The 17,347-nt window shown below is 39.0% G+C and overlaps 1 protein-coding gene across 2 annotated transcripts in view; it reads right to left on the minus strand.

The window, feature by feature from the left end:
• Positions 1 to 822: 822 nt before the first annotated feature.
• Positions 823 to 17,347, minus strand: part of SKAP2 (src kinase associated phosphoprotein 2) — a 171,441-nt gene continuing 154,916 nt past the window's right edge. Inside the window, exons 12-13 of one of the 2 annotated variants that reach the window (XM_080818192.1) lie at positions 3,638 to 3,739; positions 823 to 3,283 (exon numbers count right to left, since the gene is read on the minus strand). In XM_080818192.1, coding sequence (XP_080674318.1) covers positions 3,647 to 3,739 — 93 coding nt within the window. In that variant the 3' untranslated portion in view covers positions 823 to 3,283; positions 3,638 to 3,646. The remainder of the gene's footprint in view (positions 3,284 to 3,637; positions 3,740 to 17,347) is intronic. The other variant, XM_080818193.1, reaches the window with a different exon arrangement.

Genomic DNA, 17,347 nt, shown 5'->3' on the forward strand with positions numbered 1-17,347 from the left:
TTTAGAAGTACTTTTCTTGATTTGAAAATTTACACAATGCTTCACTCAGTCTCAGTGACGAAGTTCAAACTTTTTTAAACCACGTGTGTGCTGAAGTCAGTTTCTTACAGTGCCTCAAGAGTAAATGTGGATCTCTGCTCTAGAATTCGGTTCTGGGGTCTGCATTTAATCACGGCCCTGGAAGTCACTAGTCTCTGTCAAGTGAGTAACAATAGTTCAGACTGCAGAAATTACAGGAAAGGTAGAAATCAGAAGAACTGTGAGGGAATCTTGACTGGAAACACTTTAGAAACAACTGAAAGAAATCTCTGCTGTTTATGAAAGGCTATACGACATGTTTGTGCACTAATAGCAACCCACCCCCCACGTATATAGATTTCACTTACAGATGGCTGCAAAGTAATTTTCTATGATCCTATGATACTTTATGTAATTATCTGTAATTAAATTAACACAAGGTAAAAATAGTCAACTTCAAATAATATAAAGTATTCAAGACAATTATGAGGCTAAGCAACATTGTTTTTCATAAGAGAAAGTGTCACATGCAACGGAAGTGGCAAAAACAGAACAGAGTGAGCTGTGGTTAAGTGTAAATCCTATAGCAATGAAAGTCATTTGTATTATCCTTACTTCTTTGAATAAATTCAGATGACAGCTCTATTTCATTTCTTCATTCAGTTTGGAGGCCAGATGGCATTAGAATCATTTACTTCACCTTGTTGTGCTTAATTACTACAATCAACACACTATTTTCCAAATTAATCATAACAAAGTAATTTCATTAGTAACACAGCAGGCTGTTGAATTATTAGCATCATAACAGTTTGCAAACAATTAAACTTTATTTGAACCTTAAAAATTTGCAGAGTGGAACATTATTGTAAGATCTAATGGCAATAGAGTACAAATTCAGTACAGAGCAAATAATCAAGCAAAATGCTATATAAAATATGACTTACAATCACCTTTGAAAAAAATTAGCTCTCTAACTGTTCATAGAAAAACAAATAAAAGCTAAGCAAACATAATGAGAACATAGCAATTAGCATATTTTCTAACAAGCCATGTTGTTTAAATGCACATTAATGATATTATTATGATCTTGAAGAGAGTGTGATATATTGTCAAGGGTGTAAAGAAAACTTTCTCCCTGGTAGTATACAAATGATTTCACCAAATGAATATAAAGTCGTCATGAGTTGAAAATAATGATTATTTTTCCTGTCACTTTCATTTTAAATCTTTTGTCTCCTTTCTTATCTCCTACCTATGTTCAAGTTAAACAAGAACAAAGGCCAGAGGAGCTCTGGACAGAAGTAATACTTTATATCTGTATTGTCACCATTCACAGAGACTATCTGGCTTGGAATTGTTGGTCATCAGTTGGCAAAGGACTCCCTCTCCTGGATTAACTGTAAAAGGAGGCAAAAATCTTTTACATGCTTTACATTCTGCTCAAGCTTGTGCCCCAGTGGGGGAGGGGGTGCCCAGGGCTTGGGTATGCAATGAAAAGCTGCTGCCACCTACTGGCCCAGCCCTGAAATCTTCACTTAAACCAGAAGCCCGAAACCAGTATCTACAACGAGACTACACGTTCAAGGGAAACCCACAACTGCTTTTTGCTTTTCAATCTCTCAGCCTTTGAAAAACAGACCACTAAATTTATCTCCAGTCGTCTCACTTTTGCCAAGATGATTTCAATCGACTCTGATGGCTCTCTATTAGGACAAGATTAAACGAGGGCACAAATTAATTTCTGAAAGCTTTGACTCAACAACGTCTAATTTATGTAAACGAGAGTTTACCCACAATCCCAAAAACTAAAAAATCAATTTCACTACATTTGAATTCAGATGACCACAGCAGTAAGAAGACAATGGTAAAACGTAAGTTCTGAAATATTGCTTATAAATAGTTTTCTATAAATAAGGGGGGGTTAAATATCAGTATGTTCACAGCTGGAATCTTTATAAAGCAAAGATCTGGAAAGTTCAACAAAGGTAGTACCTACTAATCAATGATTCAATATTAGGTGGTTCTGTAATGATCCAATCATCAGTACATTTTGGGAGATATATATATACACACACACACACACACACACATACATACATATACATATATATCCCAATATCATGGCCACACTGATACTCTGTCGGCATTTACAACCCCCCTGATTTCACATATACAGGAAAAGGTCAGGTTATAACTGCACAAAGCCTGCTCGGGCAGCCTAGCACATTCCTCTGAAGTCAGGCTCACCCTCCACCTTCCCACTCACCTGTTGGTACCTGTTCCCACCATGACTTCCAGGCTCTCCTCTCGGAGCCCTTCCTTTTCTCCTCATGGCTCTGAGAAGCACAACGCAAACTCCCCCACCTGGAGCCCTACGGTTTTGTGGCGGGAATTGAACAGCACAGCGATGAGCGGGCACAAACAGACAGTGTTCCGTTAGACCTTCTCATTTTGAGAATACAGGGGGATTCTCTGTGCCACTGTATGAGGCAGGAGGGGCTTTCCGATAAATTTTTTTATTTTATTAAATTTAAACACAACTCTGGTGGAAAACGTCGGCCAGCCCGTCTCCAAGGCGGGCTGTGAGTTCCTGATAAGGGGCTTCACGCACACTGTGGCTCTGGGCTGCACGTGTGTCCCGGGGGCTCTGTCATTCTTTCTTTCCTGTGGCTTTCTTCAACACGAGGTAAAAATCAGTCCAAATTCTTTCATGAAAACATGTCACTGTGTGAAAAATCAGTACCACGATCGATCCTCTACAAAGTTTGAATAAAGCCACGGTCTTCAGATAGCATCTACCAAAAGCTTACATGATAGATTTAATTAAAATTTCCATGAAATTATATATTACACTCTAAAATATCACTGACATCCAATGGGAAGAGAAATTACAACTCATACCGAAAGCAGCAGTGACTGTGAGGTACATATAAAATTCAGCTGAATTCTTCACACAAATCAAATGAGCATATAAAAACTACACTTTCGTCTTCGCAAAACAGCAACAGGTACAACTTTACTGCTTGCCTCTAACTTGATTAACATTCTTTACTTAATTTCACATCAGAGGAATATTATAATGAATGCATAAAATAACAAAGGAAAATGTTCAACAAAACACGAAAAGTTTACAAACTGCAACTCATGCTCTCAAGTTGATTCTAAATCCAAAGCATTTACAGACAAGCAGGAGAATCTTCCTGTAGGCAGAAAGGGAAAGCTGCATTTGAATTTTTTTCTTCAGGTGAAATGTTGATTTTTCCTGCTTAGAAAAAAAAATACACTTTTAGGCAAGGAAAAATGAGTATTTACTCAACATTTTGTCAATTCAGCTCTTCAGAAAGGCCAGAAAGAATGGTGTTTTACTCAAGAAGAGAAGGTCTGAGAAAACATCCAGTTATTAGCAAAGGGACTTTATCTAAATAATCTATTTCCAAAGTAAATTCTATGAAGTTATTTTAAAAATCAAACCAGATTTTTTAAAAAAGAAGAAGATCTGGGAGCATGATCTTTGTGCTATCAGAAAACTACAAAGACTTTTCAAAAGGCAAAGACTCATAACACAGGGACCAAGAGAACATATGAGCTATTACAGAATATTGGATTAAAATGTACTTACCCAGGACTCTCAAATATCATACATCTCCATTATGTAGGCTTTCGGCACCAAGCCAATGGCTCCCTTCATTTCTCCTACCCACCAGCCATATCTATTGTATTCCTAATTGAAAACAATATGCAATATTAACCTTTAGACTGGTATAAGTACAATGTCGTTTATATGCAACTTCTTAGAAATGTTATTTCTTTTTTCAAAGTTACAAGAGCTTGAGCTGCAAATTGAAACATTTTAATCTTTTTTCCTTTGTTTCTGGACACTTAAAAATGCTGTTAGGCAACGATTTAAATTAACATATAAGACAAAGCCTGTTTATTACTCTGTATAGCACACAGAAACAGTCACTTGGGATAAGAACCCAGCAAATGGAACTACATGAGGAAGTCAGCTCCCTGGGCCCATTTCCTTTCTCCCTCCCTCCCTCCTCTCTCTCTCTCTCTCTCTCTCTCTCTCTCACTATCTCACTCACACATACCCGCACACAGAGCCCGGGGGGACACCTTTTCTGTGCAAACACCAGTGCCAGATGCTACAAGGTCACAGCAAAGATCCTTAGGATACAGTCTTGGCCTTCAAGAAGCTTATCATCTAACAAGGAAAGGATTATTTTTTCACAATAAACAGATTCCTAGTTAAACTCATATGACTGAAAATTATTTAGAAGGCAGAGCTATGCCCCTTCTTAAGAAAATCTAATACGTGAGTATAGATATTTTAAACACATAAATGAGGAAATTAGAGAACACTAATAATATCCAAAAATATTTGCTTTACAAAATAATTTTTAAAGGCTCCTCTTAAAAAGCTTCCCCAAGGCATGTACTGTTCAGCTTTCCCTAATCAAAAACTATATTAGATAAAGGGTGGGTGACAGGAATTAAAAGGTGGTGTTAGGTTCACCCTCAGAGCAGAAAATCAACAAGAAATAAAGTATCTCAAGTTATAAAGGTGAAATATTAATCTAGCTATAAAAAAAGAGTGATTGATGAGACACTTTGGGATTTACTTTGCAATGCGAGATAAACCCATACCTGCATTTCTCCCCTTTGCCTCCATTGAGAGACCCCACTGCTGTCGGCATCGTGAACACACAGCGATGGGCCTCATATGTCTGCCAGATTGACTAATGTATTTTTGTCTCAAATTTATTTATGTTTAGTGAGATACAAACAAAGTAAAATGAATTACAAGTTTCAAGAATAATATCTTCCAAAAGCAATACTCCGCAAAAGCACTGTAGGACCCAAATTTAATTTTTCATAGAAGATAAATTTTTAAAATCAATCCCCAAAGTAATTCAATAGGCTATGATTTTCCAACATCTGAGTCATAGATAAATGTGCATATGCATATCGAGTTACACGTGGGGAGGGAATGTTCATACTGCCACAGACTTAACATCTGTATTGATTAGTATATGCTATTGGCTATCAGAAAGGAAAATCATACAATTCCTCAAGACAAATGTAGGAACATTAGCATGTGTGTATTGACATGTAGTCTATCAATAGACAGAATAACAGTGGGTTGTTCCAGGATCAGGTTTATTGGAAGATTAAGGTGGAATGAAAAGGGGGGGGGGGTCAGGCTAACCCTACGCTTCTTATTCTAATGAGGGCACAGCTCTGGCTCATGGGGCAGAGGACTCAAGATTTTAAGTTTCAAAGTTCAATGTCAGTGTGAATTTAGTGGATACAACTATCTAAGGGATGAAAACAGTCTGATGCCTGAACTCCGTGATGGTGGCTAAAATCTATATAGGATCTATTTATCAGAAGGAAACACCAACTTACTGAAAGCTATGATTAGCAACCATTATATCTTAATAGGTACCTAATAAAACTGCCCTTCTCAATTTTTAAGGCAATGAATACAATTAGGGCCTAATGCTTCGCAAAACAAATGTACTTAACCTTCCGGAGGCAAAAGGCCTACATTATAAGATTTCAAAATGGATGGTTACCAGGGTAAGTCTGAATAGGAAAGTTCCTACCAATGATAGCCTAACATTTTTTTAAAAATTGATTATTTGTAAAGAGTAAAGGAACTAGCCCCCTCCCCCAAGAGGCAGACAGGCACATTCGGCTTGAGGGTGTGTGAACACCAGAATCTGCTTTCTGAGAACGGCCCTCCATCCGGGGCTCCAGGCTTACATGCAAATGACACTTACCTCACTTTATAACATTCCTCTTTGGTTATCATCTGTACTTTCAAGTAAGGGCACATTCCTGTTCTCAAAAAGCCCACTCACAAGCAAATTTAAGAAACTGATTTTTGAAGAATCATTTCACCAAAGGACCAGTGACACACCTCACTCCTGAGAGAATTCTGCCTGACGGTCACTGGTAAGATTTATTTAATAGAAAGGATGGTCGGAAACAGGAGGGAGGAGCTTAATCAGCCGCAAACTCATCCCTTAAAAGTATCATTCTAGGGGTGTCTGGGTGGCTCAGTGGGTTAAATCCTCTGCCTTCGGCTCAGGTCATGATCCCAGGGTCCTGGGATCGAGCCCCGCATCGGGATCTCTGCTCAGGAGGGAGCCTGCTTCCTCCTCTCTCTCTGCCTGCCTCTCTGCTTACTTGTGATCTCTGTCTGTCAAATAAATAAATAAAATCTTTAAAAAAAAAAAAAAGTATCATTCTAGGAAAACATAAAAGTTTCAGACTCCAATCATCTTAAATGCTTCACTTAATTTAAAATAACTCAAAAGCATAGGAAATTTGCTCATAAAAGTACTCTAAAATATCACAGGTTTAAATCAGAAAAGGGTGAGAAAAAAATCAGAATGTTTATTATTTTACATTTGTAAAGAATTCCATAGAACACTCCTGTGTGGCATTAAGAGGTAAGATAAAATACAGTGAGGTAAAAATCTAGGAGGCAAATTTATGGATTTACACTGAGGCCATTAGAGTATGTCGACAAGATTGCAAACACAGAAGCTTTTACTTTTATCATTACCATCCTCTGTATGAGCCTCCGGAGCAACATGAATCCCAATTAAACCATTTGCAGCCTATAAATTGGAATGAAGATGCTTCTTGGAGTACGACATTCTAAACTTGAGCCTCAAGATTCGGTACCATACAAGCTTTCCCTTTGAAGAAGGGACTCTGCCTCTTTGCCTTCCCTATTTTCCGCTCCCAAATAAATGTGATGGCAAAGGACAGATTACTTACACGATGGAAAATAATGCAATCCATAGTGTTGCCTTACCGTCCACATACTAATTATAGTATTGTTCTAGAAGTCACAGGTGGGTCCTTAAAAAATAAAAAAAAGATAAACACCCCTCCAGCCTTATCTTGTTATTAAACAAAAAAACAGTGACGAAACCATACCAGGCTGTCATCTAAAGCTCTCAAAGGTTAGGAAGCATCATGTCATCTTTACGGCACACGAGATCTCAGGTACAAGAAGGTCTGCCATCTGGCATCCTTCACCCCACTCGCCTTTTAACATCCACTAAAACGCTAACATAGGCAAGTGACTGCGCTTCGGGAGGACTGATAAAATAATGAAGAGTCCTTTAATCTACAGGAAACCATTCCAGTCAATTTATAAGAAATATTACATCCCTTTGTAGGACGTGTAATTATTTTCTATTAATCATGTGCTATAAAGCTACATTATGCGGTTATTCTGTTATCACTAGAAAGAGGCCTGCAGTCAGCTTCTGACAATGTTAGGTAATTACTAACACAAAGCCTCTTTCTCCTCCCGTAGTAATGCGATCAAGATCCAGAGGTGTAGTGATGCTTAGTGTATAAAAATAGTACTCAAAAGAAATCCAATATCTGCAAAATGGATGGCTTCCAGGCAAAATGTAATGTGGCAGTCAAAGCAGGGAAAGAAAAAAAAAGGCCAAACTTGCCCAATAATCCGAGAAAATAATCGTAAAGCGGCATGGCACCGTTGCGCTCTAACTCCTCTGTTTTCAATTTTCCTGCCATTAAGATAGTTTTTATTTGTTTTATTTTGTAGTCAAATTTTCAGCCTCAGCTAATCGTTACTAGGCAATAAATGCAAGCGATTATATAATCGGGGCCGGGAGAAAGGACGGGTCCTGATCATGTGAAACCAGCACGACCTTAAACATATGTCCGTATTTCAACCATTCACTAAATCTCTGCTCTCTGCCAGTGTATTATTTTACGCTTAAATAAGGCCTTGACATTTCACTGGAATCCTTCTCAGCACCATGAGTCTCATCTCTCAAGTGTGTTAGTCCACTTTCTGCAAACCCCGTGGTAAAAGAATGTTGCCTTAACAGAAACTGGAAACACTTAAAAAGATTTCCTGATGCATACTACCCACTACCCCAGCATTCCACAAACTAGTTACCAACCTGTCTGAACGCAACAGGTGTTAGAAGGGTGGAAAGATGACCTGTCCTTTCTCTGAACATGTATCTGTGCTTGGAAACATTTTATCCTTTTGCAGAAATGAAGTTAACTTGATTCACAAAATATAAAATGCATTGACTTTCACAACCAGGTGACTTTACCACTGTTTTCCAACTATTCACTGTGATAGTCTCAATTTTTCATAAACATTGTGGTAGTATGAAAACCAGACACCTATTTAAAATACAGAAATACTTTCTTCAAGGCTACCTCTTCAATCTTTTCCTTTTTACTATCTCCAACTAGAAACTGTCTAAGCTTCCTTTCATTTCTTATAAGCCCTTCATTTCGTCTTGGAAAATGCCCAACAGGAACCTGACAACCCCCGTGTTTTACTATTATTAGCTACACATTAACTCCTTGAATCTTAGTCTCTGAGCTGATAAATGAGGAAATAGACACTAACCCTCTTCGAGATCCTCCATGATGTCTGAATAGCACCCTCCATGAACCTGCTTTAAGACACTGAGTCATTTGGCAGCTTATGGAAATCTACCTCATTACTTTATAATTCATGGTGCAGGTGTGACTTTGAGTTACACTAATTCAAAGAATTACTTTTTTTTTTTCCTTTCTGTACTGTGAGCTCCATTTTTAAAGCAAGAGAGACAAAGAACAAGCAAGGAAGCTGATAATAAGAATTTAGTTATTATAACAGGGGCGCCTGGGTGGCTCAGTAGGTTAAAGCCCCTGCCTTCAGCTCAGGTCATGATCTCAGGGTCCTGGGATCGAGCCCCAAATCGGGCTCTCCGCTCAGTGGGGAGCCTGCTTGCTTCCCCCTTTCTCTCTGCCTGCCTCTCTGCCTACTTGTAATCTCTCTGTCAAATAAATTAAAAAATCTTTAAAAATTAAAAAAAAAAAGAATTTAGTTATTATAACAGATCTTAATTTATATTCCAGAGTCAAGACACACTTAACTCAAGTTTCTACACAAACCACATTTACAATACCACCCAGTAAAAAGTGCTATTTGGTCTGATGATTCGGACTGCTATTCAGACTGATGGTAGGCTAAGAAAAGACTGAATCGTATTCAGTAGAAAGTGGCCTTGGTACTCAGTGTATTTCACTGACCAGTAGGAGACTCCGTTAAACTGCTCTCAGGCTCACCCACCTGCCTCTTCCAACTGTTGCCATTCTGCTCCAGCCCATCATCACCTTACCCTGGGGTTACTGCATCATCAACTTGGCCTCTCTCTTCTTCGCAGAAACCGCCCCGGTGTCTGTGGTGAGCACTGCTCAAGCACTTATTCCAGCTCCCCAATGCAGAAACTGCAAAGTCCTCTGCTCTGGCCCACACAGTCCAACCCCATGCTACGCTCATTCCCGCCTCTGCACATGGTGCTTTCCTCTCCAGCGAATGTCTCCCATCTCTCACCCAAATACTAACCTGACTCAAATGACCTAGCTATCATGCATTGGCCTCCAAATATTTAATCTGCATTTACAGCTCTCATTTCAAGCTGAGCATTTATTCCTCAGTGGATCTGATGTATTTTAGTTTTGTCCCTTCAATGAAAATAAAGTACAAACTCACTGAGATCAGGGCACCGTCTTACCCTTGCTCTGTATGCCCCCACCCAGCTGATGGGTACGAGGTGTTCAATAAAAATGGACCGGGTGACGAAGCACATTCTGTCTTTATTTTGGATGACGTATCAGTTGACCAATCCCAAATATTTTCTTAAGAAGTGTAATTTCCAAAAGGCGGATCTTTTCCTTTGTGTATATTAGACATAGTGGAAGAATTTTAGCAATGACGAAACAAATGTTTATTCTGAAGTGCGTTTAGCTTTGCAGTCTGAAGTATGTTGTTCCTACTCGGGGCTGGCTGCTGCCCGCCATGCTTCCTCATGCCCTGGGTAGGATACCTCACCTGAAGGGTTTAAATCCCACCTGCAGAAAGAAAGGTATCCATCTCCTGCACGACTGGGACCAAATAATCCCAGTCCTTTGAAGAACTGAATTATTTGGTTGAATTTATTGTATGTACCGAAGAGGTGAAGACAGGACCTTATAAAGGTAGCAACAGGGTGGCAGGTGGAAAGGAAAATCTACTGGGTTTTCAGCTCCTCGTTGTCCTTGTGATTATTTTCCCAGAAGTTCCGGACTCTCATCCCAGAAGTTCCGGAGTCTCATCCCAGGGCTGTTACTATCTAGAAATGCAACCTTGGGCAACCCCCAAGTTCTTTAGGGATGATTTTTTGGGGTTATATTTACATCACTCTTTGATTTTATATTTTATATATATTTTTATTTTTATGCTTTATATTTTTTATATTTTATACTTTATATTTACAGCACAGTAATACAGTTACACTCTTAACATAAATCAATAAGGCTCATTATTATGTGTTTGGACTCTCACCCCCTTTGTAGTTTGCCTGCTGAGAGCCTCGGGGCTGGGCTGGAAGTTCAAGTATCCAAGCTCTCATCTTTTAAGGTCTCCACAGGGGTAGTCTTTTTCTCCTTGCATCTTTTATTTATCTTTCCCAGTTACATTGAGCCTTGAGATTTCCTCACCTATGAAGCAAAGGGCTAGCACTAGGTTCCTCTATGATTCCATCATTCTAAATTCTTTTAAGCTTTCAGGATTATTTCCCATTTTTATCTGTATTTTCACAAACTCATACTAAACATGATATTAGGTATTCGGGATACAATAATACTTAAGACACGATGCCTACCTCAAAGAGTTGAGGGTCAAGAGAGAGAAATTAATACTGCTAGTCCCCCATGTAGGTAGGTGTAGCCAAATAGATAGAGAGATAGATAGAGAGAAAGCTCTAGGGTCAGATCTGCTTTGAAAGTATTTCTTCCCTGGTATCCTCAGGTGACTGACATAATAACCTTCCTGAGCATCAGTTTCCTCATCTGGAAAACAATCACACCAGAGACTTCATAGGGTTATCTCACGATCAGATGAGTGAAAGCATATTGAGTGCCTAGAAAGGGACAATGCAGGTATGCAACAAACTCTTCTTGTTCCTTCCCACTCTCTTCCCACTAATTGTATAGCAAAATACCAGGACAACGAACAGAGAATGTTCTGCACTGTAAGGCAATCTGATTATTACGAGCAGTTCTCTACTCTGCTCTTCCAAAGGGAATTTGGCCTTTAAAGGGCTGAGGAGGGAAACATCTCAAAAGAGTGAACGTTGCTATACATACATTAAGGGGGTCCCTGAGTTTTGGGGGTGGGAGGGACAAAAGGCCATAAGAGGCCATGGATTTTTCAATATCGGATTTTTTAAAAAAAAATTATCAACATCGTGCTGTCTTTAGAGTTGTTTTGTTCTGCTTCTGGCTTATTCCATGCAGAATTAAACCACACGGCCTTGCCCCTGGAACCGCCCCTCACTGCCACTCCCGCTCTGCCTGCATCTCTGACATGGCCTTCTGGCTTATCCTTGACCTCTCAAGCCACTGCCAGGGCTGAGCCTTCCAGCCTGCCTCCCAGAATCACCTTCTCCTTTCAGCTGTCAACATTTTCCTGTAATGCTCCTTCCATTTTACGTAAGAGAAAAGAGGGAAGTACTGGGACGTGTTAGTGCACAGATAACAAGAGGAGCCCCGTGGCTGGAACCAGAACATCTTCTCAGGGTGGGCCGGGGGCTGGGGAGGTGCCGAGCAGAAGGTCTGCCTGGTTCATGCCTCACTATACCCATGCTGTTCCCATACTGACAGTGTAGAAACGAAATGCCATCAAACCCACAGAAATGCAGTCACAAGCACAGAAAACGCCTTCCTCCTTCCCCAAAGGCTATAAGACAGAATAACCGTTCGGGAACTAGCTTAGCGCCCGTGTATGTCCTGTACCGAGATGTCCTAGTTACTCCTCAGCAGTTGGCTCTGCTATTTGGGGCACCCGGGGTCAGATGGTCACAGAGGAAAAACGAAGAGACCTGGAAAGTAACTCTGCCAGCAGAGCTCGGCAGGACTTTCATTTTACTTTCTTTTTCTGGTAGGTTTGAAGCCAGAAAAGCCCTGGGAACGGGATCTGTCCATTTTCACCATGAGAAGCAAACGGTCAGCGACAGTCACAATTCACCGATCACTGAGAAAGTCACAAACAGATATAACGAGAGGCGATGTTTGACCCGCCAGCCAATACACACTAAAAAACAAACAAACAAACAAGCAAAAAATGCCCCTTTACTACATATTAGTGAACACCATCAACCTACGTTTCCTGATTTTGACTTAATAAGAAATTTCTCAAAAAGCTGCAGTGCTCGATTCACATGTGTCGGAGACTAGAGCAACTGTCCCAGGACTCTTACCTCTCTTGTTTTCCTGTTACCACCAGACAAAGCAGTGGGCTTCTTTCCTGCTGAAGCATAGCTCCCCTGTCATTAAGTCTCTAAAAATAATTTATTGCTTTAAAAGTAAGAATAGGAATGTGGTTAGCAATTTACTGATGAGGACAGATTGAAAGATAAACTAATAGGGAATGTAAATCCAGAACAACCAGTAGAATGACATAACCAAAGAGGTATGCAGGACAGCACAATACGCCTATAGCTATATAACCTGGGTCCTGCTATTAAAATTCTAAAATTTCATGAGCATACTTCTATGAAAATACTATTAACTAGGATATTAAGTCCATGTTTAAGGTGGTAATAGACGTGAAATGTAACCTAGTAATGGAATCTGACACCATTTTAAACAACCTAATTCTTTAAAAAAAAAAAATGAGAAGATATTTTTACTTCAAATATGATTTTCCCCCATCCAACGAATCAGAAATCTGGCCGTGTGTTTCAGAATCAATTCACTAAAAACATAGCTCTCATTAAAATTACAAATTCCACTTTTATTCATTCCTGTAAATGTGCCTCATTGTCTTTCCTCGAGAAAGAAAAAATTTCCTAATCTCCACCAAACTACCCAAGTACATAATGCATTTTCATACATAAAAAACAGCAGTGATCCTAGGTGAAAAGGAACTATAAACAAAGAGTTGCTGGCTCTCCTTTTTAGGTAAGCGGTACTTACATTCATTATTAGTGAGCTCCGAAGGTTAAAACTTAGAAAATGACAGACACTTTTTGAAAGAGAGGCTAGCTCAGCCAGGGGTCACGTGACAGCTGCTAATTGCAAAATGTCACAAAGGGAAGGGGGCAGGGTAGGTTATCTGCTTACTCTTCTTTATTGCAACATTGGATTTTCACTTAAAAAAAAATTTTTTTTTAAGGCTAAGATTTGTATAACTCTCAAAAGAGGCCTGAAATAAATAAATCACCCCCAGGCTGACTGAGCACAGCTGACACCCCATCAAGGCTTCCTTGGAAAAACAGAGAAAGAGGACTGAATTTTAAAACCAAACTATATTTCTACAGGGAATTCTAATGAAGACAGCCCAATCGTCAAACTCATTCAATTTTTTTGTCATTTCACTTACAAAATTAAAACCCTCTTTATCATTGTATACCATTTTTAGCCCCTGATTTATCTAAATTTTGTTTGTATTTAAATGCATCTTTTCTTAAACTATCTTGTGTTGCCTTTTTTAAGGGTATTTTCAGTACTGACAACCTTCCAGAAGATAAGTTAGACCAGTGATAATTAAATACTGCAAAATATAGGTCAGTTAATTTTGAAAAGCAAGTTGTATTTCCTTTTTTTTTTTTTAAGATTTATTTATTTGAGAGAAAGAGAGAGTGAGAGAGTGTGCATGGGGAGGGGCAGGGGGAGAGGCTGAGAGAAACTTCAGCAGACTCCAAGCTGAGTGGGGAGCTAGATTTGGGCCTGATCCTGCAACCCCAAGATCATCCCCTCAGCCGAAAACAAGAGTCAGATGATCAGCCAACTGCAGCACCCAGGCGCCCCAGTCATATTTCTTTAAAATCTTTTAAATGGCATTATTTATTTGAAAAGTTGTGGCATTAATTTCTTTACAAAGTATACATTTTAATGCCTCTACAGATATTAAGACTCCTTTAAAATGTATTCTTCCTTATGTATACAATGTTTACACTTAATTCAGAAGAATTTATGAATGAAAAAAATTTATGATCAATGCTAACATTTTATTGACATGAGATAGGAAAGTAATAATCCACAGCTAGATTTTAAAGTTGAATTTATGACATCATTTTCATTGTGCACATTAGCTGTAATTACCTGCACCACTCATTCTGAGCCACTAGATGGTGTAAAAAATAAATTGAAATGGTAAAATTTCATTCTGTCAACGTGAAACCTAATATAACCCAGAGAAAGATGAAACAGATTTCTAGACATATAACAATGCTAGTGGTTTCTATACTAATTGTACTTTAAAAAAAAATCTAGCTCTCTACCTTGATCCAGAAACAAGTCCTTCTGAGCACTTTTTCACTCTAAGGACCTTGAGTTCTGAATTTACAGTAGCATTAAACATCCAGATTGCTGTCACTTACATATTAAATGAACTTATGACATTAATTTATGGTCTATTTTGGCCAAAGTTTTGATAAAAACTGGACGATCAAACCAGTAAAAAAAATTAGAGTCTCCAGAGGTTCCTATCTGAAACTGTGCCCCCAAAGTTGGGGAAGCAAGAGTCTTCACAAACAGATACTGACTCCCAAAATAACCTGGAAACCAATAGCCAAGATGTCCACTAATGGCCCAGAATTTGTCCACATCCCATCAAGGGGGAGCTAAGTGTCCTTTCTTTTCACCCTCACCAAGATTTACCTGGTTGCTCCTACCAGGTCCACAGCTGGGTAAATATTGGTAATAAATCATTCCGCCAATGTGATAACGTGCTGCCCTAACAATGTCTTGTCTCTTCTTTAAAAATCCAAAATGAGCTCCAGATCCAATAATCATATCTAGAAGGCCCCTCATGAAATGATGCTGACTATGGAACTTCGAGCCTTGTGAAGGGCTGATTGAGGAATTCTTTTTGGTAAGCAATACCCAAATAATAGCATTTAGACCTTTTAGATGGCAGTATGCTCTTCCTTTGAGCTGGACCACCACGACCCTTAGCTCTATGATAAAGCTTCACAGATGAATTGACAGCCTCCACAGAACAGGTCTGGGAGAACAGAAATTACCTACCCCAGGATCCTAGAAGTGTGATATACACCTAGGATTGTACTTTTAACTTCACAGTAATAGAAAACAATTTTCTGAGACAATGGGACCTCTACTTGTCTGACAGTGTGTCCCAGAGGTTGGTACTCTGAGCTTTTCAGCAATGCAGACAGCCTGACTCATAAAGAAGGCTTTAAGAACAGATCCACAATTTACCATACAGTCTCACATTTTACCATAATAATATAAAGACTATAAGCCATTTATCCTACAGTTTGGAATTCCAAGTAGAAGCTAATCAACCTTTTAATTTTATACACAATTGCCCCTAAGTTGGTGAAAATAACTGCGAGCTGAGTAGATTTGAGGAATAATTTCAAGAAACCCTCTTGAACTGAAATGAATCAGTTCAGTTTCTATTTTAAGTAATTCACTCAAAAAAAGTGTTATCTTGGGGCACCTTGATGGTTCAATCAGTTAAGTTAAGTGCTTGCCTTTGGCTCAGGTTATGATCCTGGGGTCCTGGGATCAAGCCCTGCATCAGGCTCCCTGCTCAGCAAGGAGTCTGCTTTTGCCTCTCTCCACTGCTTGTGCTCATTCCTGCGCTCTCTCTCTCTCGAAAATAAATAAAATCTTTTTTTAAAAAAGTGTTGCCTTGGGGTACCTGGGTGGCTCAGTGGGTTAAAGCCTCTGCTTTCAGCTCAGGTCATGATCTCAGGGTTCTAGGATCGAGCCCTGCATTGGGCTCTCTGCTCAGCAGGGAGCCTGCTTACCACCCCCCCACCCCGCCTCTCTGCCTACTTGTTATCTCTGTCAAATAAATAAATAAAATCTTTAAAAAAAAAGAAGTGTTGCCTTAACTCAGGACAATTAAATGCTCAATAATAGGTTTAATCCAAGAGTTGGCTCCCAAGAACTAAAAGCATCTCTCCCTAAAAAACCAACATACAGACTAAGGAGCAGAGGGCAGAGAAAAGTAAGTGAGGAGTCTTAGCTCTGGGCATCTCAACTAGCAATGATCACAGCTGGCAATATTTGCTTACTAAATATTTTCCCCAATAATCTACAAGTGCTTCTAGAGTATTCCTCTTGGATTCTTGGTGTTAGTATGGGCCTTGTGGGTACTTTATAACAGTTTCAAATGAGAAGCAAAAGAGAAAAGGAGAAAGCCTTGGTCTGGGCATCCAGATGCCTAGTTAAGCATTAGTTCTGGCACTTTCTTGACCCAAGTTTCCTTGGCTGTAAAACCAAGAACAGGTAGATGATCATCATTCAAATTCCTCATTCAAATGTTCTGTGATTTTCTATGTTATGATTTTATCCACCAACCATCTTGTGCTAAGAGGCAATAAGTGAGGGGCACCTGAGTGGCTCAGTCTGTTAAGCATCTGCCTTCGGCTCAGGTCATGGTCCCAGGGTCCTGGGATTGAGCCCCACACTGCACTCGCTGCTCAGCAGGGAGCCTGCTTCTCCCTCTCCCCCTGCTTGTGTTCTCTATCTCTCCGTCAAGTAAAGAAATAAAAATCTTAAAAAAAAAAAAACCTTTTTTTCAATAAGTGACCTTATTTCCAAATTCTCTTCTTCATCTAGCAAGTCATACTATCTTTCTGAAAAGTACAAATTTTTCTCAAATCAAGGAACCACATTAAACTCCTAGACTTATAGAACATCTCCCTACTTATATTTAAATAGTTTTCATACATCATTTGTTTCTAAAATAGTTTCATAAAGTAGACTGAGGGAGTTTTTTAAATCCCCATATCATGGTAGGGAAAGTTAAATATGAAAATTAAGGGAGCTCACACATGTCATCACAATAAGAAACATGACTTTTAGATCTAAAGACAGAACAGTTTTCAATTACCCAGTATGTTAAGAGGCAGAGACACTGATATATATATATATATATATATATATATATATATATATATGTTTGTAGCAACAGACTCCGCCATTATGTTTACAAAAACAACTATGTTAAATTAAACTTAAAAAAAAATCACCTAGACCTGTCTGAATAGAAAAAGCATTGCTTTTAAATTGTCGGAACACCAACGTATTTACATAAAGATGAAAAACTTCTACTATAAACAGTATTTCCAGTAGTGAATGGCAGACAAAACCAGAATAAGCACACAGAAGAATAAAAAGGAAGAGGAAAGAAAAACATAATAAATAACCCAATACCTTACAATGTTAGCTTTCACATAAGTATATTGTTTCTGGAGAAGGCAGTGTGTGGATGTGAGCCAAAGGCTGAAGTGATAGGTAA

Source organism: Martes martes (genome assembly GCF_963455335.1).
Source record: "Martes martes genome assembly, chromosome: 11".
NCBI lineage: Eukaryota > Metazoa > Chordata > Mammalia > Carnivora > Mustelidae > Martes > Martes martes.